The sequence below is a fragment of the Strigops habroptila genome, chromosome 12 (assembly GCF_004027225.2).
Source record: "Strigops habroptila isolate Jane chromosome 12, bStrHab1.2.pri, whole genome shotgun sequence".
Classification (NCBI taxonomy): Eukaryota; Metazoa; Chordata; class Aves; order Psittaciformes; family Psittacidae; genus Strigops; species Strigops habroptila.
In genome coordinates, this window is record NC_044288.2 from 15,649,841 (window position 1) to 15,675,520 (window position 25,680).

Genomic DNA, 25,680 nt, shown 5'->3' on the forward strand with positions numbered 1-25,680 from the left:
TGCTACTACAGGCATGCTCAAGATATTAACTTCTTGTTTTCTGAATGCATTTTAAACCTTTTGCAGCTCTGCTTAAATTACCACAGAAGCTACTGTTACGATTCCACACACAAAGGAGCCCCAAAAGTCCTCTATAAGTTAGAGCAACAGACCTTGCAAGGTGCTTGGATTGCGGTGACCAGAAAATTGTTCTCACCTCCATGTCATTACGCTCGCAGTGAAGCAGCCCCCGAGCATGTTTGTGTTCGGGATCTAATATATTGCCTTTCAATCAGAGCTGAGAGCCACTGAACACATAGACAGAACATGACGAGCAGGTCAGGAAAGCAATAAAGATTTTACAGAGCTGTCCAAGGTGCTAAATTTACTCAATAATGGGTTTGGCACCATAGTGTTAACCTCTCATTTACTACCAGTTTGAGGGACTAAATTGAAGTAGCTGACTTCATTTACCTTGAAATGTATATTTTATGACATTATGTAAGTAGATTGAAAGGGCACTGCAGTTTTAACAATTTAAAGGCTAGAGCATGTTTAAGATGAAGCTCGAATATTTATTGTATATTGCACTTAAACTATATTGTATATTAAAATGCATTGATTAAATTTGTAAAAGGTATTATAAAAAAGGACAGCTAATATAAAAGATCTATGTCTTTTAAAATCCAATTGATACTGCATGTAACCACTGCAATAGTGATAGATAAACAGATAGGTAGACAGAGCAGCAGACAGACATATCAAAAAGTGAGTGAAACTCACATTCTATAAAAAGAAATCACTGCATAAGCTCCAGGTTTGTTATTCCAGATATTCTTTTGTTCAGAGAAATTTTTCTTTGCCTTCATCTCAGAAGCCTAGATTTTCATAGCAGTAAGTGGGCATCATGTAAGGTCCTTCCAATTGAATATGCAAGTAGAAATATTTCCTGAGACAGACAGAGTTTGACTAAAGCTAATATCTAATTTATGGGGGCATTTGTCAAGAAAGATCCACTCTTCTATTAATGCTAAAAGTCTGATGGTTTTTGGTTTAGAATAAAGGACTTTGAAGCATTTAGTTAGAACTAAAATGAGGGTCTTCTTGTCTTGCATTTTATTTCAAATGAGCATTATTTTATTTCTATAAAAATAACAACTGAGCAAATATTGGAAAAGGGAAAGAGTACTTTAGCGATTAAATATCATGCATCAGAACTCTGCCCTAATGCAGCTACACACCAGATTCAGAGTCCATTTTTATTCCAAGTTGATTTTCTGATGAGGGATTTTTCTTTTTCAATTTTTGAAATAGGAATGTAATTAAATATTTCAATCAGATTTTCCTCCTGAAAATAGAGGTGTTTACACAAGCAAAAAAGGGACTGGGTAGTGAAGTCTGCTGCAACTCTGGATATGCCAAAATTCATGTAGGAAAGATTATATAAATCATACCGGAATGACTGGGCTTTTGAAGCACAACAACTGAAATTCAGATTGAATCCACTTCTGACAGAACATACTTTGAACCAACATTACAGCAGCTTTGCATGTTTTGTTTGTGGCATGCATTCCCTTCAGAAGGGAATTCATTAAGATCATGAAACTTGCATTTCGAGTTTTTATCATGATGAAAACATTTTGTGTCAAGTTTTATCATGGTAAATACATTTTATGCCAGCTTTAAAAAAGATTGGATATTTCTTCTGTTGACATCTGCTTACTTTTTATTCAGCAACTAGTGAAAAAAATCCACTCTGTGTCCCAAACGGGCTGTGAGTCTAGTCAGCTAAAGGGTTTCTAGAGTTACACTGACTTATTTGGCTTAAGTAACTAAATTACATAATGTTCAAGGTACTTGTTAAATCTAAATGAATTTTGTCAAGAAGCTGACCACAATATATAATACTCATCAGCCACATACTGTATTATTGAGACCATCAAAGGATTTATGTACTTGTGGAGGGCGTGGGGGGGAAGCTGTGCTAGCATACTCTGAGGCATTTGTCTTATGTGTTGTCTAGATATCATATCACCTTCTAATGCTCTTTAGCATTGTAATACAAGAAAGAGCTCATTCATCTTCTGAGAGGGTACTTAGGGATGATGATGTCATTCATACTTCCTTGACTCTTATGTCTGACCTCCTGGCTCTGCCTTCTAACTTCCTACTCTCATGGCTACTTGCAATAAAAAAAGCTCTTCTGCAGAGTCAAACATCAGACTCTGGATCCCTTCTTCACCTTGGAAAGGTCACATTCCAAAATTTCAAGTGAAAAATCACAACAATTTGTGCTTAAACTTGTTTTTTGCACTTCAATGGGTGAAGCTATAAATGTACTACTTAAGGATATGTGTTAGAACTAAGTTTTAAACTTACACTTAAAATCTGTGTATGCATTATATTTTAAAAGATAAAGATAAAACTGTGAACACCTCTTAAGAGTGCGATGGCAAAACCAACATTTTGATACAGAGCCATTTAGAAGGATCTAAAATGTCAGCCATCTAGCTTAGTATACAAGAGTTTAAGCCTGTCCAGAACCTCCCATCTCTCCACATCTACACTGAGCACTGCATTATTGTATCATTTTCAGCAATTATAGTTTTATAAAGACTCATAAAAGCCATTCAAAATGTAAAGATCCTCCATTTACTGTAAAACTGAGGGAGCTGTGCCAGCCTAATGGGAAGTATAAAATAACAGGGCCATTTCACTAAAAAGATATTTGTACTCACACAAAGATGAAAATTTCTCTAGCAAATAAACAACTGAATTGTTTCCATATATTATAATTGAATCATACTGAAGAAGTAAACACCATATAGATATTACAAAGACAGGAAGGCAAAATAAGAGAGAAAGACAACATGCTTCACTTGAGGGGTAAAAAACAAAAAAGCTTCTGCTAAACGCTGCCTATAGGATGGAAGTGCACTGAATTCCTGTCACTGAATTTCAGTGGCAATTTGCAGAAAATAAGTCTACAGTGGGAGCTAGAACCTTAGCTTTTCCCAGCCATTGTAGCCTCATCAGCCTCCACCCAAACTGAAAATCACAGCCTAAATCTACAGCACTAAAAACAGTCATGCATGACCTTACCACCTGCTCCACAATGAGCCAACCTTATAAATAAAATATAGAAAGCCTATATGAGGCAGCAGAAAGAACAAACACTGAAGTGCAAATGCAAGCAGGCATCTAGCCATAAACATTGAGAATCGATGATTAAAACACCTCTTAACCACAGAGGTGATAAAAAGCACAGCAATAGGGAAAACACACCCTATTCAAGCAGCCTCTATTGCAAATACTGCTGACAAAAGAAAGAACATAATTATGGTGATCACCTGTAAGTCTGTCCTTGCAAGTCTCCATCTTACCCCTATTATCCTCCTGTTAATATGGTGTGCTTAGATACTAAAAAGGAATCAGCCTCCTTTTTTAATCTAGACCACTCATACTGCCAGTCTTCATTTCCATAAATGATGGGCACATAACAATGGCAACAGAATTAGTAGTTGGCACAGATGTGTACTTCATCTAGATACACAGTAGCATGGAATAAACTAGCATTAGTATAGTTGCATTGGAATAACTCTTCGAATAAACTGACTTTTGAGAGTCTGGATGCTCCCACCATGTTATCATCAACTGGAGCATCTGGCAAGTAATTTGGATGGTTTTGTTGCTAAAAGCTCTGGAAGTTCTCTGCTAATGTTAGGTCTCTAAATCAAAGGGAGAAGAGTAGGTATAGATTAGCAGATATGTAGGACAAAAATCACTCTGTCAGTGCTTAAATCACCTCTTTTAGGGACTTTTTGTCCAACAGTGATTACATGACTCACATTTATGTCTGTAAAATTTTGATTATCCTAAGTATGTTTACAGTATGTCTTGCCCTACTGTCATTAAGAAATCAACGCTATGGTAATTCTCTGGCATCTTCTCAGCATTTCCCGTGAGTTATCTTGCAAGCTCGCACTGTGAGGATCTAAGGACAGATCCCCTCAGTTTGAAACATAGCAAGATCACGAAAGGAAATATATTTTTCATGCAGTACAAAAGGCTGCAGTATTTATTCCAGCATGTAAAGACCAGTTCTTCTGCAAATACTTTTCCTTAGTTATACAATCCCATCTTTCATACTATGATCAGTTTGTCAGATCCAGTGAATCATTAGAAGACAAAATAAATTAAATAAAACTAGATCATGAATGGCTAAGCCCACATAAACTCAATTCAATGGCTAACAAAAGTCACCAACTTCCTTTACAGAAATTCCTCCATCCCACCAGTTTACAATGACTCATACTATTCCCATCTATCTAGACAACAAAAAAGATTATTCTTGATTTATCCATGAACATATAAGCAAATAAATGATAACATTAGATTCTTTTCTTCTATCTGACATCAAACATTTGCCACAATGACCTAAAAGCACATTTTTCAGTCTAAATTTTCCTTACATGCCACAGCTACCTTCAGTCCCTGGGCAAAATCTACAGAGAGACATGTACAAAGCAATGTCAGACAGGAACCTCAGGCATTTCTTTTTGAAAATTTACCCCAAACTATTTGTACCAGCATCTACAGCACTTTGAAGCAGATGTTCATTATTGAGATTAATGAGCTTTTAGGTTTGGGTTTTGGAGTTTTTTTTGGTTTTGCATATGTAAGATTTTCTGATCGTTCCTCCTCTGCTCTTCATAGTATTAACATTCCTATTTCTTGAAAACAGCTGCAGATGAGAGTTGCAAGAAAAAAACCACTTATTACTCAAAGTCTTCTCCTGACCATTTTATATCCATATATTTTTTGAAAATTGTCAAAGTCCCCTTATGGAAAAAGAAGAATGTTTTGAATTATTTGAAGGGTCTGGACTTGAGTAAACTTAAAAGAATTTGGAAAAATGAGAAAGGACACTAAATTTTGAGACCATTGTTCAAAAATACTGCACAGGTTGTTCTAGAAGCTTTATTCTGTGGATCACATTATTGTGCCCATTAGAAAAATTCTCCAGTAAATTGGGGATTAAAAAAAGATTAAATATGGCTTGCAATTTTATGTGTGGCACAAGCTAGATATCCAATTATGTATTTGTAAGAGTAGAAAACATTTTATTTGGCAATTAGGCTGATCTCTATGTTCTATCATTTGTATACACAAAGACTTTCCAAACACAGGTCAAGTTGTATCACTTTTTAAATTGTTTTCCCATTAGGTCAAATCTAGAATATATTGGGTGGCACAATTCATATGACTGCATTTAAATCTAGAGATATATATAATTATGCTTGGTATTGCAAAGCAAGAATGTCTGTTGAGTTATATCAGCAGAGCTATCCAGCAATTAAAGTGTAAATTGTACATATGTATTATGTCTGTTTAATTTTCAGAGTTGGTCGTTATTAATGCACTTACACATGTAAATATCTAAGTATGCCAAACTAGCTATTTTCTCTAAAAAACAAGTGTTCACTTATGCAATTTAAGACCCACTGCATTTTCTTTTAATGAAGAGGAAAAAAATCCAACAAATCAGAACAGGGGTAAAAAAAAAAACCCCAAACCCCCCAAACTCCAGCATATCATTAATATCGTGAAACTGTCACTTTTCTGGATTGCATGCTTCAGGTAGGAAGTGTTAGTAGTTAGAAATTGAGAGTTCAAGTTATTTTTAATAGCAGGCGGAAACCTGAAAAAGTAAGACACATTGGAATTCTGACCTACAATGATATTCCACTATGTTCTGTGAAGAGTGAGTGCATAAAAATGTTGAAATAGAGACTGGAATAACGTTGGTAGGTTTTAGTATTACAGTTAAAACACTGCTCAGTCATAACCCCTACAAATGACTACTTTCACTTACATTTTATCATCGGCATAATTAAAAGAAGTCTTTTGAAAGGGGCATTCTCATTACAACGAAGGACCACTTCAGACCCAATTGAAATGAAAAGGCAGACCATAGATTAGGTGTAGATACCAAGTGGTAATTTCCAGGGAAGCATAAATGCCAACTGTGTAACAACTATATTTTATAACTATGTGTTCAAAGGACTTACAGTATTTTATTGTACAAAGAGGCTTTGGCTCAGAAAGACTACTTCGATGAAGTGTCTGCTAGCATATATTGTACAAAATTTTCAGCTTTCTTCTCAGAAACAAAAGATATTTTGTTACTAATACTATAATTTTAAATTTAAAGCCTTAAAAATTCAGCTGAAATTATCCGAAGCAAGTATAAATGTTGAATAATACGTGTTTAAGGAATTAAATTTATCCAACATTTCACAGAGATAACATTATCTTTCTGTGTACACCTCCACAACGTAAAAGCAGACATGCCATTTTATACAATCTAGAGTTTCTTTTTCAGTGGTGAGTGAAAAGATTACCATTGTCACTACACCAACATTATTTATGGAAGTGCTTCAATACTCGCCACTGATTTTTCAAAATACATCAATATTTAAGTAACTTTTTGGTCATCAAAAACTCTGAGCTGTCATGCTAGTTTAAGGGTGAAAAAATTAAAGACAATTCAGATTATCAAAATATTAATATTATTTCTTTTGAGTTTATTAAAAAGATACTTTTAGACATATTTTATTTGCCAGAAGCTCACATTGGAAAAATTAAGCACCTCTATTCTGTAAAATGTTAGTACTTCAAGAGGCAAGATGCTATGTGCAGAGGAAATTATGAATATAGCATTATTAGTAAAGGTAGTTAGGTCATCCTAAAGAACAAAATTATCAAAGATAAATTCCAAAATTTCTCTATTTTAGATCTCCTGTAATATACGAACAAAAAATGTGTTACATGCATGTGGCACTGCTTTAAAAAATGCTTCTGTGTTTTGTTTTCATTTTCTTCTCAGCAAACATATCATTTGTCATCTATAGTTACAAATATATTCCAAAACATTCTTTCAAATAAATTCAAAACACATATCCGTGTTTATACAAGTAGCATGTGATTGTATGCTGTTGTACTTAGAGGACATTTCAGTCCAGTTGAGTTATATCAACATAAGTTACATGATTGACTTTTACAATAGAAAGAAAAGGTTGTACTCAACTGTTATTGCCTCAATGGAAAAAAAAAAAAAAAATCAATGAAATCAAAATGAACAAGAGATTTTGTCCGAGTTGCAGTTAATACTACTGAAGAGCTATGGATATTAAAAGGTCAAGAAATAAATTAGTCCAAGTGTTATGAAATGAATGATTTGGCTTATAATTGTATTGAGTGCAAATTGTTCACTGCCTATTAGACCAGGTAATTTTTAACCATGGTGCCTCAATTACTGTTCTATAAGCAATAATATAGTTGTAAGAGCCACTGGTTCGATCGAGTGACCTATGAGACGCGCCAGGACAACTGACTTTGCTATGATGGATCACTGAGCCTGATCTCCAAATGGTGCCAAACCTTCCCTTCCGTGAGGAGATCTCATAAAAGAAACATTACTGCTTGATTCATTTTACCAAAATGTTCGAGTTTTCTAGTGTCAGCAGTTGAGTATAGATACTGAAGCTCTGTACTTTTTAGAAGAATTATGACAACAGGCACCTATTGCTTCCAGCACTCTCTGCTAAATAGCATCATGATGGTTAGGAGGATGGTTTTTCTGCTACTCAATTGGACTGTGTTGTGAGAAATACATGGCAATCATATTTTACATCACCACGTAAATCCCTGCATAACGCCTAAAACTAGGCTACAAATGGAAACTGTAGGTGAGATTATAGACATTACTTCACACTTTCTCAATGCCCTGCATTCAAAGATCTCAAAGCACCACTTTAATGGGAACAAATTAAACTTCACAACATACTTTCTAGGAAAATATTCTCTCTCCCTCATCTTCATCAGAGACAGCCTTAAAGTATAGCTGTTTGGTTGAAGTCACAATGGTCCATGGTTACAACCAAGGCAAGTTTTGTAGGGTGAGGTAATATCTTTTATTAGACCTACTGATACAGTCAAGAAAAGGTACCATCAGCACGTGGGAAGCAAGGCTTGGGCACCCAAAAGCTTGTCTGTTTTTTTTTCCGCTTATATCTGTTAGTCTAGTATACAATATTACCATTCCCTACAAATTCTGATAGCCTTAAACAGGGAAAATAGATTAATCTGATATTGCTTTTACGCTATGAAGTAGCATACATGGCACTTCATGAGGAGGAAAGGCAGCAGCTGCATTTCCCTATTGCTCCTAAGGGCATGGTGTTCCCTCTGAGCCAGGGCTCAAAAAATGGCAATAAAGGTCTCACCACACTTCCCACAGGACTGGGCCTTAAAGGACTACAACTATGCAGTAACTACACATATCTGCTCTCTGCCCATACATAAAGCAAACTGAAGATGTAAATGGGAATTATCAAATAACCTGTGCAGAAGAAACCACAATAATAAAAGCCTAATTAGAATAGATTGTACCACATGCAACCAAATCCTGTTTATATTGTCACTCTGCTATATTTTTGATAAATCACTACATTCAAACAGTCTACTGGGAGGGTGATTTTCCATTTCATCTCTCCATTGAGCAAAAAGTGCCACATGACTAGAGTCTGAATTTCAATTTCACCAGCATACAGTTGAACTGAATATTATTTGGCACAATACAGTGTACAACTGAGCCACTAAATGGCTGATTTACTAAATTATTATTAGATGAGCTCTTGCTGTTCCAAGTGAAAGTGCAGTCACTGTCTTTCTTCATGGTGTGTTCAAATTGTTCTGTGTTTAAATATTCAGCATGAGGCTAATGTGAACTGATGAACTGAGACTACAAACGTTCACTTTCAATACAGACAGAGAGACAGAAATGCAACATAGCATGTGGCCTGCGGAGGTGAAAATGATTTATATTTAAGGATGCTGCTGCCGGCTTCCATTACTATAAGATATTCCTAATTAGCTTTGTGTTTGATTCAGGAGTTTGGAAACGTAGCTAAAAAATATCTCCAAAACTGAACCAGCTGTGTGGCTATGGACGCTTCAGAATCCCGGTAAAGTGGTACTTCAGCCTGGATCTCTGTCAGTTTAGTGTATGAGCTGCTACCACCGTTTCATACTTTACTACCTTTAGTATTTGAGTTGCAACTTAAAAGCATCACTTGCGATTCGAACCTCGGCATCAGAAATCCTAGGAAAGGTTTTCTGACTGACATGGTGTGTAATTCTATGGCTTTTTGAGGTGGGGGAGATGGAGAAAAGGGAAAATAATTATTTTTTAAAAAGGTTAAAATAAAAGAAACAATTTCTTTACTGCCACCTGCTGGAGTTGACAATAACCCTTTGTCACACTAAAAGAAGCAGCATCTTCACGTAGAGGACAGTTACGGCAAGCATTTAAAATACTGTGATCCCAGACACTTACAGTAGATTAGAATTTTTTATTGGTGCTGTGTTGCCATAACAACATAAAGACAGCAGATGACTTAAGCTAAGCTTGCAAAGCAAAAGGCTGCTCATCTGGCAGTTAAAATGAATACAGTTCACTTCACAAGTTCCCCATATGGACCCTTAGTGTATGGTAATGAGGATACCATATGGTGGGAGAAAATGCACAGAGAACAATTGTGCTCTACTGGATGAGTGAAGTGAGCAGGAAGTTATGAGGAAACGCAGGAGAGAGATTTGTGCGTGTGCTCTCTAACTCAAGGGTTTCTTTCAGAGGGGGGTTCTCTCCTTAATCTTCTCCTTAATATATACATGCATAGAAATGACAGAGAAACATATTGTACATTTTGCAACATCGTTCATCATAAACTGTCAGCTGTGTTTGTAAATCAGCTTGGTAAGATCTTATAAATTTGTAATTCTTAAAAGGTAAAAGTGCTAAGTTTTTAGACAAAGTGCAGGAAAATTTAAGCACTTCTGACAAGTAGAAACATTAGTGGTAATCATTTTAAAAATGCTTGCATCTTTCTGCCTGCATGTTTAGCTGTAAATAATGCCGCAATGAACAAAAGCTTTAAAAAGGGGAGGGGAGGATGAAATCGAATAAATATTTTTTATTTTATTTCAAAAAGGATAAAAAGTAATAGTTGATCAGAACCATATGCATGCAAGATTCTGCTGTAAATGTACATATGCTATGCAGTACACTGTACTAACCAGAACCTAAACCTGGTAAGACAGCTTGCTAAAGGCTGCAAAGTCAATTTTGTACTACACATGCTTCATAAAAGATGAATATAAATGCATTAGTTAGACACGGTGAGCTAAATTAGAAGGTCAGGCAGGGCTGGAAGGGCTGAAATATCACACAACCAATGACTGTAATTACTCTTTTTTTAAGTCTATTAAGTGGTGTTGTTCTATCAAGGCTCAGGGGTATAGGACATGAAGTACAAGATAAAGTAATGTGTATTTATTACTCCCACGGGATCAATTTACTAGATATTTTCAGCTCCATGGAGCAAAATACACAAATGCAGCCTTTGTTACTTTCTTCAGACTGTGGCTTTTTCCTTCAAAAGCTCTGCTCCTCTAAGGGACCGTGTTTACCTGTTTGGTATCTTCCTGCCACCCTCAGTTAATTGTTGTATTTAAAAACAATAACAATACAGGAATAGAGAAATGTGAGGATCTCTCTTTCAGGATGTTCAAACAAGTGGTTCAAGTTGCTCAGATGGAATGTGCAGACTAGAAAATCCAACCCCAGGCATGATTTTTACCCCAAGGCAAAGCAGAAATCAGGAATCGAGAATGGCGCAGAGCTCCTTGTCATCATGTTAGCCCTGATCTATTAAAAGTTTTGTCATAGATTCTAAATTACACCATCTGCTCTAATCATTTGCTGAGTAAATGCTGACCCACTTACAAAGAAAACTCACTGAAATGTGTATGCACGCTGTTGACCTTCAGAAAGAAAAGGGCTCCTTGCCAGCCATTTGTATGTGGCTGTGCCCTTCAGCGAGCAGTGTGGCTCTGTCTCTTAGCTCCCTCTGATTTCAGACTCTGCATATTCCCAGACATGCCTCTGACATACACTTTCATAGCAGCCTTAAACATCTTGGTTGTCTTCTTCTCAATAGCTTTGAAACTCTCTCCCCGAATATTTTCAATAAGATATACTGAAAACCAACCCCCCAGAATAAACCAAATAAGCTCCTCAACCAATTAAGTGCCCAAATTGTTAGTAAATTTAAAGCCCCCAACTATTCAGGATTCAGTACAAACCTTAACTCTGGTCTCATATTCCTATAAATTTTACAGTACAGTGTAGAAACCAGCAAGCACGTATCATGCCCTCCTTGCTATACAGATGAACTCCAGCAGGTCCTCTTCACATGTCCCCCCTTCCTGCCCATACTTAGGAAAAAAGTTTTCTAACAATCCTTTTGTTACACTGGGTGGAGGAAAAAAAACAAATATGTGCTTTCTTAGCTGAAAATTACTAACTTAGGTTAAAATACAGCATCTTGAGTTAGCAGATGGAGTTGAATTCTGGAATTCTGGAGTTTCCATTGGGTCTGTCTGAAGCAGAAAACCTGAGCTGCCTTGTCTCCATTGCTGTTTTAACCTCTGCTAACACGCCTGGGCCAACCCACCTACATTTGTAGACAACCTTTATTTGCAATATAAACAATACCCGTGACATGATGGATAAAGGGCAGATCTGTGGGATTTCATATGGGAAAAGACAACTGCTTTTGTCAGCCACTGGTTCCTAATAACCACCTGTCTTCTATTAGTGTCCTAAATGAGGAGATGGGATGTGCCTTGAGGGGGGGTCTAACAACTGACCAGAGAAAAGGAGCTGAAGGGACGGTTTAACCTGGTTACGTGTGCCTCTTTGCTCAGCAGGGAGGTCCCTATATGCTAGAGAGAGTCAGGCTCCACTTTCATCTACATGAAGAGAAACCAGAAGTAAAGGTTCCTTTCAGGAGGGATAAGGGGTCTCCTAGAGAGAGAATTTACACAATAGACTGGGAGGGAGAGGATGTCAGATCACGGAAGGGGTCCATGCAGTGACTTGCTTCTCAAACACAGAGTGAATAATCTTGTGCTTAATCTAAATACAAGTGATGAGTTGTAAGAAGCGTGAAAATGGCAAATAAATTCTAGGAAATTGCATATAAAGAGGAATTGTTGTTATTAAATCATTTAGGATGGGTGTGTTTCAAATCTAGCTCACAGTTGAAACTGTTTTACAGCTATAGCTGTGGAGTTTTAACAAAATTGCACCATTGCAACAGATCTATTAAGGATTTATTTCGAGAACTGTAGGGTAGTTACATGAATGAACCTCAACACTCTCAACATGTTGTTGTCATCTGAACTCTTCAGTGATTTCCACTGCAGTTCTGTATGCAAGAACCAAGAACACGCATGTATTTGTGTGCACATATGCAAACATACGAGACAGGTAAATTGCACACACCCGCACAGCCTTATTCCCCAGCTCCACAGGCAGGCTTTCTATAGCCTGCTCCTACAGGACAATGATATGATTTCTTAACATTAGCATCATGGTATTTCTTTTGACTTCTCCCCAGAGATCTCTTGTTTCCTCTGATCTGCCTCCTTTCTGTATTAAAAAGGAAAGACTATACTGCCCAGCATGCTCCTGGTACTTGATCTCACTCCAAGATTTGGGTGCTAATCCCACCACCTCTGTACCGCCTGTCTCTCTTCTTGGTGCATATGTTTGTGTGTGTGTATGTATGTACAGACATGCACATCTGCTAGTGACAACCCTACTGGCTGCTTTCCCTGACCTGCTCTGTGCAAGAAGGAAGCAGGACTCTGGCCCATAGCTGGCTCCATAGCCCAGCTGTCAACATCAGCTCCCACTCTTTTTTCTCCAGATACTATATATTGCATTTCTGCTTTAAACACATTTCTACATCAGCTCAGTCTAGCAGTCCAAAGACCCTAGTTCCCAGGTGCTCCTGTTCTCCTTGCTCCTCCTATGGGAGGACATTCTCCAATGGAATATGGCTACTGAAGCGCTGGGAGACAGAAGAAAAAAATAAAAATCTGTCTTTTTTCCTTGCCTATTTCCAGCAGATAGCTGGAATATTAAAAAAAAAAAAAAAAAACAACACACCCAAAAAAAACCCAACCCAAAATCAAAAAAAAAAAAAACCAAACCCAAAACCATAAAAAATCATCCCAGGCATGAACAATGAGCACTTCTGAAAATTCTGGTTCTAAACTAGTGGAGATCAAACTTCCCAAATAGCCTCAATGGTTTTAGAAATGCCTATTGACACAGGTATAGCTTTTAACTCCTCAGCTCTGGAGGGCAGAGCATGTGCTAATGCTCACTTGATGGCCTCAACAATTCTCCTTGACTGCAGGGTCACACAGCAGAATGCTCTTCTTCCATGGGAAGGACTTGCATGCCCTTATGAAGACAAAAATTATAATAATTCCTGTTTCTTGAAAGATCTTTAGTTCATCAGTAATGATTCAGTGGAATAATGGCCAAAAACCCTTGCAGCAATTATAAAAATGCAGTTTGTTTTATTTATTTAATGCATAATTACAAGCTTTATAATGAACAGAAAGTGATGATGCACTGCCAAGACAACAGGGAAAATGGAGGAAAGGATATTGAAAGCTTTGAGCACTGCTCTCCTCTCTGCTGTCTCACTCTCTCTCTCTCACACGTTTGCCCTCTCTGCCCGTGGTTCCACTGTGGAAGCCATATGGCTTCCAACTCTCTTCTAAGTAGCCACTGAGAATTGTCTATAGTGGAATACTGCCAAAGCCCTTCCTGGTTTAATGACATGGGGAAGAGCGCTGTGCAGCACTCACCCAGCACAGAGACTCACTGCGTCCTTGATTATGATCCTGGAGCCAGCAAGCGATGCTGGGAATTGAACCATCAGTGCCTCAAATACAGAAGTCGACATGTGCCAACCCCTGCTGCATTCAGCCTCTGTGTGTGGCATATTAATGAGTCTTGAACTTGAGGACCAACCTTCAAGCTTGTATAGAAAGAATTACCCAAAGACAAACAGAAAAAGGTCCTCTTTGTCCTGTTTTCCTCTAACCTTGTGTAGTGACGCTAGTTTCATCACTGATTTTTTTCAGTACTTAAACAGTAACATTTTTTTTTAGGCCATCACATCATACCTCTGCAAACATAACCTGGAACACTGGGTTCAGGGAAGATTTGCAGCGTTTCTTTTGGGCGTTGCAAATGCCTGGTGCATAGTGAAGGCTGGCCTTTTATTTTCTGAGAAACAGTTTTTCTCCACGCAGATACACAATACGGATGGAAGATCCTCTACAGAAGGATGCTCTCTTTCTTTGGAAAGGGTTGCACCTCTGAAGGGAAATTTGACAACCTATGAAAGCTGTGTCCTGCTGCAAATCTGTCCAAAAGTCAGAGAAAGGGACAGCTTGTAGAGGGTGAACAGAGCCAATGTAAAATGTAACTCACCAGGACACCATGTTTCTCTGGTGGTAAGAGAGAAGGACAACACATCATCTACCCCAAAACCACAGCCTACAGCCTTCCTAGGCAAAGATAAAAGGCTTAATGTGCCTATATTAAAATCACATACTGAATTTTATTTCTGTCAAGAAATAAAACAACTTAAGTTACAGTGTTTGTGACATATCACCTTTGAAACACTAGAAATTTAACTAATCAAAACCCACAACAATCCCGGATGAAAACCTACTGACAGCTATGGAAAAAAGGTCACAAAATTTACTCAGTCACAAAGGCATGTATTATTTGAGGGATCTAGCCTAAGGCATCAAAGCCCAAGTTGTTCTATGTCTCAGGTCTGCAAATTCACATTTTTCTTTCCTTAAGTCAGAGGCAGCGTTCTTCAAACACACACACTTGGCCAATTTGACTCCCCAAATCACTCAGTAACAGCCCTGATGCTAGAGCAGATAAAAAGGTAACATATGGTGGCACTTGGTCACATACAGTCACTGCAGCACATGCCTGCTATTGCTTAGTGTTCCTGTAGCAAAGAGCAACACTTTTTCAAATACCCCACCTCTTTCTCCAGTATATCACAAAACTCACCACAAATTCTCACCAGAAAAAGGTACAGTACAGCAGTGGAGCAAGAACAGATATAAGTGCAGACCCAGACAGCATTTTCACAGCACGAGGCAGAAGTACTGGAAGCCTATGTGAATTATTCTCTTTGTTCCTCAGTTTTTGACAGAAATCAACAAAAACATCCCACTAATTTTGATGGGAACAAACATCGAATCACTTTACTATGCATTGCTTTAATTATTTCAGCAATCCTGAAATAAAGCAGTATATAATAATTATTATCCTAAACCAATAGATGGTACAGCAGCAGTGGACACACATTCCCTGAAGATCCAAATAACTTGATTTTATCCGTGATAAAGTTCTCAAAATTATACCGGCAAGTACTACTGTGATACCAAACCCAAGCAACATCATTCTTCTAGGAATAAGCTGCTCAGGTTCCAAACTATCAACCAAAAATATGTTCTTTGTTAAGTCTTCTAAAACACGGAGTGAGGGTTGCTTTTAGGAAAGGCAAGAGCTGTTTGAGTTAGCTGTGATTCAGAAATTCACAGAAACCTCATAAGCCTACAACGAAAATTGCTGTTTGGGCTTTACTGGTCATGCCTCTGTTTCGGCTTATCTGAGTTGGGTACCAAACCGGGACTGCTACATTTACAATCTTGCACGTTCAGACAAAAACATGCAGTAACCAGCTTTACCATATTTAATAAAATAATAAACTTTGTGCTGACCTTTGGCAAGCGTTCGGGGTCACCAGGGTGCCGGGGTATAACCTTCTGTAACCTTTGGAAACCATAGTCAATGGTGGGTTCATTCAGAGCTGAAACAACAACAAACATCATCGTGATGTGACAAACGCACAGCAAGCAGGCTCCGTTGCACTGTAACAATTGGCAATGTATTGCAAGACCAAGGAAGGATCACAGCAAAGTCTTCTTTTAGTGAAATCAGCACTGACTAAGAAGCCTTGTCTTAAACATTGTTTGAGGTTGGTTCTGAGGCTTTGGTTCAAACAGCAATGCAAACTTTCCCACTTTAGTTCCTAAAACAAGGTTGCTGGAAAATTTGGGGATGTTGTATACTTCTTCCAAATAGGAAGCAATTATTATCTCTGAAAACCATGATTAAATTAATTTGATAAATACTTTTCACCCCATGTTTCATTGTTGGGTTTTTTCCTGCTTTCAAATTACAAGGAAGGTCCTTTGCGATTGCAAGAAAAGAGAAGTAACTATTAGGGACTCTCATTGTTCCAGATTCTATTATATGTTTAATATGCTCCATGTGCAATGATCACGTATAATTTTGTTGTGAACTACAGGCATTTGTCTTGGCAGAGGCTTTATTTTTTACTCATCAACACTGACTTCAGTAGCCTGGCTCAGGCTCCAATCAGCATTAAACTGATCCAAAAGTCTTAATAAATTAAAAAAAAAGTGTTTTTAGTTCATCTTTCCTCAGTCCTTGTCCAATAAAATAGAGGAGAGAAATGACAGAAGTGGAACACTTTAATCTTCATGAAATGCTGGTCTGTCTGCATTAATCGAAGCTCTGATTTGCCAAGCCTTTAAGCACATGCTTATCTGTAAGCACAAACTTAAACCCATTTGCTTTCAGCAAAGCAAATTTGAACATATTATGTTTTTTATATGATTGCCTATAATTACAGGGGACTGCGCTGAATGACCTTCTAGCTATATTTCCAGTCATATGATCACTTTAAAACTCAGATGGTAGTGAGACTTCAACATGTGCTTAAAATTTCCTGAGTGCTTTGGTGAACTGGAACAACAGTCAAGCATTCTCAAGCATCTCCAAACAACAGCGCATCTTGACTCTCCCATGCCAATAAAGATGATGAAATTTTCCACAGCAATTTGTTTGTAATTTTTTGAATTAAGTAAAAAATTAAAAAAAAAAAAATCCAATATGGATTTTTATATATTCAGCCTTTTTTTTTTTATTTTTTTTTTTGGTGGGAAGATTTGGGTTTTGGGGCCATTTTAAAGTTTTTGAGTTTTTGTTACTTTGTCTTAGTTTACTCATAGCAAAAAAAAAATAATTCTTGCACAAGGTCTAACGTCTAAATTATGAATATATCTTGCATCTTTATGATGGTTTTATTATGAACTTTATTATGTGGCTAGAACGATGCCATTTGACTCTTGCAAAGAGATTTAGCATCAAACTGTATCTCCAAGTCTCACTTGTGTAAGCACTCCCATGTGGCTCAACAACGCTTATCGCTTATCCCAAAGCAAGTTACACAGTTCCATAAGTCTGATCAACATGGCACAATTTGTCCACCTTTCAAGTGAAAAGAATGTATTTTCATAATCCTAACATTAAAGATCTTTAGCCAGACCACATTGTTATCATTAAACTAATATCTAATCCCTGGCTTGTTTTTAATTAATCGGCGTTCCATAAACAATCCCACAGAACAGTCTGGTTTTTAAAGAAACTGTTCCATTTATTATTTCCAAACCACATTTCTACAGCAGATAGTCCTACTGGCAACCAAAGAGTCAGATTTTTATATCCTACTGAACCTTCAGTATACCCCAGCTCTGTAAGCAGGCTCAGTGATGCTACTGCAAGTTGGGGGAAAAGGTTGTGTTGGGGAATCCACATTTACCCAACAGCAGTGAGACAGAGGTGTGTGGCTGATGGGGACTGGCTGGAGAGGCGTACATCCCAACAGAATCTCAACATTTCTTTAGTATCAGAAAGGAATCTTTTGAGCATATCCTGAAATTACAGTATTATGATAACACAAGACTGGAAATCTTTCCGGATTTTACTTTCTGGGTTATTATCAGAAAGTTTTTATTGCCCCAAAGGTCATGGCTTCCCTCTAGCCTCCTTGGTTTTCCACATGCATTTCCTTTTATCAGGAATATCTGAATTTGATCTTTCTTTATATTCAGGTCATTGTATGGAAGGGGTGAGAATAAGGTTTTTCCCCATCTTGTGCCCTTGTTGATTTTGAGATGATTTGGCCTTTTTCCCATTTTTCTTTTCACACACTGTCCACGTGCTGTCCACTCTGTTGTGTAGTTTTGCAGAAAACATCACAACACCTGGGTTTGTAAACCCCTGGTTTCATTACCTTCAGTTTCTTTACATGGCTTCTTATTGTGGACCCGTTTAGTTTAGACCTTCTTCAAATTTTACAATAAATTAATTTACTCCTATTTATATTTATTATCAGAAATAGCTGTACTCTGGAAAGATTAAAAACCAATCCATTACAGTTCTAATTTACATTTCTTTTGCAAATATGTTAGACGATTTTAGCGTGGTTCTGTCAAATGTGTTTCTTCTCTAATTCAGTCTAGTTTATGGCCATTTTCCCTTTACATCCTTTGGGAAGGTAGTTACTAAATTCTGCAATATTATAAATGGAGGCCAGTTCTGAAATCCCTCCAGAGATAGCAGTCATTTTCTCATATCTTCCCACATGTTCAACACATTTGAAATCCACAGAGTATTCCCTGTGAGTATTTTGTGAACTAAATGACCAAAAAAAAAAATATTAATTTTATGGTCCAATCTCACCAGGCATCATGCATCCTCTGAGAAATACTGAAAACTTTCTGCTTCAAATAGCTTCAGCTTTACTTCAGTGGTGGGGAGAGGCTGCACACAGCAATTTGCAGGATTGGGTCCTAAACTGTAGTTGTCAAATGTCACTCAGTCTTTAACTGTTCAACCCTTTCAATATTAATTAAAATAAATAAGAAAAAATCTTTAGCTGCCTGAACATCTAACCACAGATTGGATGAGTTCAGCCCTCCATTCCTCAGTACATTTTTAATCCAAGTCAAATGTAATTAACCATATCTTAAAGAAAAAGCCCTATTTAAATATTTAACCCCACCTTCAGTGTTACAGCCACACCAGTTCCTCTGTCAGTAGCTGGCAAAACTCCAAGGAAAAGGTGATATTCTGATCTCCAAGCATTGTGGAAGAGCCAGAGCTCAGGCCACCATTTGTGGCAGCTAAGACAATGTTTTGCCTCTGTCCCCAGTACACAGGAGCTTGGCCTCTGCCTTTGAAGTCCATTGACAATAACACATTTCCCATTGCTCTAATTCAAAGAATGGGGTTGGATTTTTTTTACATGATTGGAAAAAAAGAATCAATAAGAAATACAGACTCTCTATTTGTGTTCTTGACATCCATACATTAGAAACAAGCTAACAAATACTGTACTTAAAATGCATTCCCATTACCCTAAATTTTAAAAGTACTATTGAAAGTACTACTAACTTTAAAAAACTGTACTAAATTCAAATAGGTCCCAAGGCTAATGGAAGCAATTTGTATACCAACCCAAACTGACTGGCCCACTTTTCAAAATACAGGTATGATAATCTTGCAGTTTTAAAAGGACATTTAAATTGAAAGACTGTGAATTTAGTACATAATTATACCAATAGAACCCTTTAACTTGTCAACTTGTAAATCTAAAAGGCTATCAATCATTTCTAAAGAGGAAATAAACCTTAAAATTCTTTGATTGACAGTGCTTACTTTTTATGTAGAAAAAAAAAAAGGAGTAAAGTGGCCAGAAATCCATTTACAGAAGTACATTGTTTTACATAGGTGAGTAAAAAGCCAATAATTACACCTCCAAAAGACATATAAATCAAAGTAAGTACTTTTCCCTCACTTACATATTTTAAGTTGCAGTAAACTTCAGGTAACTTTATATTAAAATACTTTTCCAAATGCAAAGCTTATTGAAGCCATTAATAGAGTAGCATTTTCATTTAAGCTAATATAATCATTTTTGCAAATACAAGATTTAAGCCATTTTTCTCCTTCCAAACAATAAACTTTCAGCCTGTCTCTTGTGTGAATTAACTAAAATTACACCCAGGTGTACAAAATCTGTCTATCTATCCTAGTGTATGAGTTAAGGCACAATATTTATTATTCTTACCATTTTATGAATTACTTCTTAAACCCTTGAGGAAGAACTTTCTTTCAAATTAGACTCTAACAGAATAAGCCATGAAGCTCTTTATGCAGCAAGGCTAAAGCCATAACTTATAAAATCTAAGGCTTTTAATCAAGAAAATGCACAATGTCTATGGAAATAAGGATGCGTACATTATATTCATTTTTTCAAAGTCCAACTTATTTTTCAACAGAAATGCTGATTATGCCTCTGAGAAAAATAACTATAATTTCAAATTCTGCACGAATAATTCTAATAACTGCAGGTAGATAATCCACCATCTTTAAAAGTATTTCTATTTTTTTTTAACTAGTCATGGAGGGCTTTTTTTAATATTTCACATAATGAATTCCTACTGTGTCAATAAAGCTTTGGTTGTTAATCGAATGACTGTCTGATGTATCTGAGAGAGGAATTTGTTTCTCTGGCCATGCTGCCAACTTACAGCAGAATGATCGACACTTAATATCAGCAATTAAAAGGACCTGTTCAAATATCATATGGAATTTGTAGCTTGGGGTAGTGTAGGAGAACTCTTCACCAAGGAAAACTCATTCAGTGAATGTAGAGAGTAATTGAATTAGACGCGTTTTAATGTTATTGTTCAAAGAAAAATAAACACACACTACATAGAAGCATTATGGAAATATTTCTGAATGTAAAACATATTCAGTTAATTTGTTTCCCATGCATTCATGGTTTCATTTATTCCTTTTATTTTTCAGCCCTTGTTTCTTTTTCATTCTTTTTGACCTAAAACCAATGAGAAAGCAGCACTTAGACCTATGAACTTCCCATATGCTTTTCCAGTGGAAAAGGCTGCAAGGAGAGGGAAGGGACTAAGGGCTCAAATAACAAAAACAAAATAAGGCTGAAGGCTACAAACAAATTGGCTTCAGGTCTGACCATCCGTATCTCAGATGAGAAATCTGGTCTCGATTGTTTTAAGTGAAACACCCAAGGAAAGGCTGCACATGGGAATTAAATGTCACATAGTGCTTGCTCTTGTGGTGCACCAGAGAGCCACTGGGTTTTTTGGAAGGCAGAGGTACCGTGGAGGAGAGTTCGAAGAAGGTGAGAATGACCTGCAGAAGTGCAGAGATATAATGGTTTCAGATTTTGTCCAGAAGGTAGTGGCTACAACAGTGGAATGGAAGAAGATTCTTTAGAATCTACCTTTGTCTCTTTACAAATTATTTTTCTTTAAAGTTGATTCTACAAAAAAATTAAACATCTAGTGGCAAGTTCTGAACTATAATGTCAATGAGATGGGGCTTTAGGGTTTACAATGCAGTTGTTTTGATTTCTTTTCCTGTCTGATGAAACTTCATCAAAACATAAACAGAAGTTGGCTCTGTGGCAAAGGCACACAAAGTTACCCATCTCAATACCTTATAGCCACAAAAGAGAGTATGAATAAATCCTTGAAAAATGCTGCAGCACTGTCACAGCAATGAACACCAGGCCAGGAAACACATTTAACATGTCTGTCTGTGCCCAGGTTGAACCAGGTGAGAACATTTGAAGGCACAGACAACGCATATTTTAAACAAAATCAAGGGCAGCTACGAAGGCAGACTCTTCAATGGGAGCCTCACAACCTTAGCATCTTCAGAGGCATTTCACAGCTTAGGACTTCTTTTCTTGTGGACATTTGGCCTCTTCCTCCACTCAGATGTCTACCTCTATATAATCAGCTTTCTTCCTTTTTAAACTGCATTTCTGCTGAGAAATAGCGGTATGGGGTACAAGCGGCAACAACTGACAGTAGTCACGCAAAAGGTGGTGGCTTCTGACTCCCCACTCTTACCAAGCATGGGCTCTTTTAAGTGATGGAAAGTAGGAGCTCCAGCCTCTCCTAGAGGCAAGATGCTGCCACCAAACTGATTCAGGGTATTTAACCCTTTGCTAACAGCCTGTAGCTTCTGTCTCTAAGCTCCGGGTCATTTCTGCTAGAAGCCCTTGACCTAACGAAATAAAACCTTGACTCTGGGAGATAGGAATAGGACAGGACAGACCATATTAATATCAAACTGTTAATATCAGGTGCAAAAATGCCTTCCTAAGGCCCTGCAGTACAGCAATACTAACAATGGAGGATATTATAAAGCAACATCTTGACATGGCATGCTGTAAGCAAACCCTACCCAAAAACTCTACAAAGACAGGAAAAAAACAAAACAACCCAAAACACTTCAAAACCCCATCATCAAATGAAAAAAAGTCTGTTTTGCAAATCTCCCTGCAAAGACTATTCCTTTGCTAATTAAAGGCTGTTAAGTGAAAACATGCAAGCATTTGAGCTATTTGTTGTTGTTGTTGTTGTTGTGAATTTGGCTTGCTTTTATAAAGTTTCCTTTCCACTGACTTTCCCTGGAGTGTTTATTCCCACAAGCAATGGAAAACGGAAGCGGGTGGGACAGCAAGAGCCTGCACAGAAAGGTTTGAGCTAGAAAGGCCCTTCCAGTGCTAACTCAGAACTTCCTTTCTTTTCTGGTCTCAGTACTCCTCACTTAGACATACTTCTGTGCGCTGACTTTCCATTTTTAAAATCAAACTGTGACATGATGTCATTTTTGTAATTAGAAAGAGATAGACATACCCAAAATAGAATTCCTATATTTCATTGCTGTGTAATGCCCAAACAGACACCACATGCATGTGCCAAGCAATAAGAAAAATGCAGATAAATCTAATGCTAGATCTCTTGAGTTTCCCTACTGACTGCTCTTTACTTCAACTAAAAATGCAATAGGCCAGTGTTTGAGGCAGCTCCACTGTGTTCATCAGTGTTATTACAAACATGATAGGCTGTGATATCTTCTTCCTGATAACAATTTTTCCCCAGCAAATAAGAACCAGAGGAGTTACTCCATTCCTACCTAGACCAGTCTCTGCAGACAGCAGTGTGCTGAAGATGCAAGGAATGCAAGTCCTGAGCCAAATTTTTTATGTTAGTTACAGAATGAAATTACTAGATCTGTCTAGCAAGAATCATGTATTGATTTCTCAAAATACACTAACTTTGAATGCTCACACATAGCAACCTGCAATCTGGCTTGAAAAAAAGAAGTCAAAGAATTTGTGAGCTTCAGAGTTTCTTCCTCCTCTGACTGCGCTGATCTCTTGTCTAACAGGGAAGATTTGGCCTTGAGGGAGTCTGAAACCGAGTCCAGTTTCAGGCACTGGAATTTAAACATACCAATTTCAGAGCAGGCTGGTAGAATTCACTGGGGATATGTGTACAGAGGGACAGAAGGAAATTAATGCATGGTTACTTCATCTAGTCATCTAGGTTAATTGATGCATCTTTGGCAGTCATTATAAAAAGGGAAAGAATAGAATTAACATGTGAATATTTTCCTATTTGTCAGACACATTCTGGTGATGCACATGAGCATGCAGCAAAAATTTACTGAAAACGGCTAGCTCTCAATGGATTTCTCCTTCATTGAAATACATAAATACACATGTACATATACACACAAGCACGAAAATACATACAAGCCAAAACTGAACGTAATGGGTGCCTAAGGTTAGCTATAAGATCTATATTTGGGTCTACTTTAAAACGTTTTAAAAAATAAAGGCGCTGCATTTATTTTTAAACTGTTGGTTCAGAAGCAGAAGCAGAGATGTAACACAGAGTGTAGGAAATGCTAAATGTCACCTCATGTAACCTTTTCTTTCTTTTTTTTTACCATGCATATTTTCAACATTTTTCCTTTGCATGGACTCCTTAAATCCTTGTAGGTGCAGACATCTTTAAAATTTTCATAGCCATCGTTTTGTATAACATAGTTTCTTTTTGTCACCCTTCACAAACTCCTTTGTGGTAGACAGCATTGAAAACCATTGTTGTAACATGTTGGTATACAGGAATATTTGCTTTTGAATAACCCCTCTTCGCGCCCACTTTTAACCTGCTATTTCTTGTCTTCTTTTCAGTTTATTTAAAAAAAGCCTACTACCAGGGGATGCATAAATGAAAACTTTAGTGTCCTGTCTGAATGCCAAAGCCATTCCTATCAGAAAGTATCTTAGCCTCAATTTGGCTGTTTTTCAAAATTGTACTGATGTGCAAGTGCTCTATGGTCAGAGCAAAAAGAATCTTCAAGAGAGAAAATTGGAAAAACACCAGCTATCACATCCAACATCTCTGCAAATGAGATTCACAGAGAAATACAAGTAGAGCTGAATCATAAAAATGAGATGAACTCTGCCTAGCTGTAATGAACAGCATAGGTGTGATGTTCTTGGAAGACACTGACCCCTCCTGTGAGGTTTAATTTAGGTCTTTAATCCCTTCCCATAACTAAGCTTAAATCCCTTGAGAAAACAATAGTTTTCAAACATCTTCATTTCTAAACGTTAGCTTTGATTTTTCCACATGAAATTCGATAAGGCTACTCACTTGAAAGCAAAAGGACAATTTTGGATATATCCTCGATGAGGCAGCAAACTGTTTAAAAGTAAAACAGTTGGGTTTGTTGTTTGCTACTTTGTAACATTTAAATAGAAATGTATAATTTGAGAGCTCTCAGTAGTTTCTGATTTGAGCAGCATTTACACCACTTGCTTCTATAATTTTTCAGGGGGTTTTTTGCAAAAATTTTGACACCAACTGTTATCAAGGGTTAAAAAAAAAAAACATACCAGCCTGTCTGATAAACATGTTTCCCTGCCCTCACACCCCAGTGAGCACTGTGACACTATACTTTTATCATCTAGTGTGTGCTCAGAATGAGCTTAGAACAGCAATTGCCAGGAATAGGCAGGCGATAAACTGCATTGATTTAACACATCTTGTTTTCAATCATGCTCGGATTTTCTGAGCACGCATTTTCCCTGTACTCCAGCTTGTAGCTTTTATCTGACGAGCTGATCCCTTTTCACTGGAAAATGAAAAGGTCGCACAATAAGACACGGTTTACTGGAACTTGAGCACGCACCAGGGAAAGTATTTTAGATAAATACTGTCAGACATAGTGGAGCTGAATTTCAACAACACAATTGCAAAACAACAATACTTATTACTCTCTAGAACAAGCCTACAAGCAACTTATGGCTCACAGCAGGGGAGATCTCAGAGTTAGGCTCAATAGTTAAAGAAACCTTATTCAAGCCTGTTTAAGGATGCAGTATTGCTTTCGCCTTACATGCACCGACTAGCCATACCTCAGGACCAAACTAAAGACCTCCTCTGTTGCTTTCCAAGGTAATTTATAAACGACAGAAAACCGCATCAATGACTTTCCTTTTTCTTTTTTTTTTTTTTTTTTTGGCAGAATGGTGATTGACTACATGCTTGATTTAATTTAATCAAATGGGGTACTGGGTGGTGGTAAAAATAAAATTATCCGTATGTGGAAGTAATTTAACTGAAACTAGTTAATTAACCAAGGTGAGTTGCTGAGGAGGTCGGTAAACAAGCAAGGAGTAATATGGCATGTCCCACTACCAATGGCTAAGGTACCGTAGGCTCATAACAATAATTCTAATTTGTTTTTCCCCTCCCTCTGAAGTGACTGCAATGATTCTGACCAATACAGTACTGAAAGCAAAATATCTTTTTTTATTCCTACCAGAAGGAGCAAAGAAAACTTCCAAGTTATTCTTTACTGCACTGATTATACTCAAGAAAAGATCTCACCAGTCAAACAAGGAACCTGACTTAATTTTCCTTCTCAGCTCAAGTGGACTAACACTCATGTCCCCA

The 25,680-nt window shown here is 37.3% G+C and overlaps 1 protein-coding gene across 8 annotated transcripts in view; it reads right to left on the reverse strand.

Annotated features, from left to right (window-relative positions):
* EBF1 (EBF transcription factor 1) overlaps window positions 1-25,680 on the reverse strand; it is a 280,201-nt gene that overhangs the window by 17,658 nt on the left and 236,863 nt on the right. For all 8 annotated transcript variants that reach the window (XM_030503667.1, XM_030503663.1, XM_030503662.1 and 5 more), the window contains exon 11: window positions 15,724-15,812. In XM_030503667.1, coding sequence (XP_030359527.1) covers window positions 15,724-15,812 — 89 coding nt within the window. The remainder of the gene's footprint in view (window positions 1-15,723; window positions 15,813-25,680) is intronic.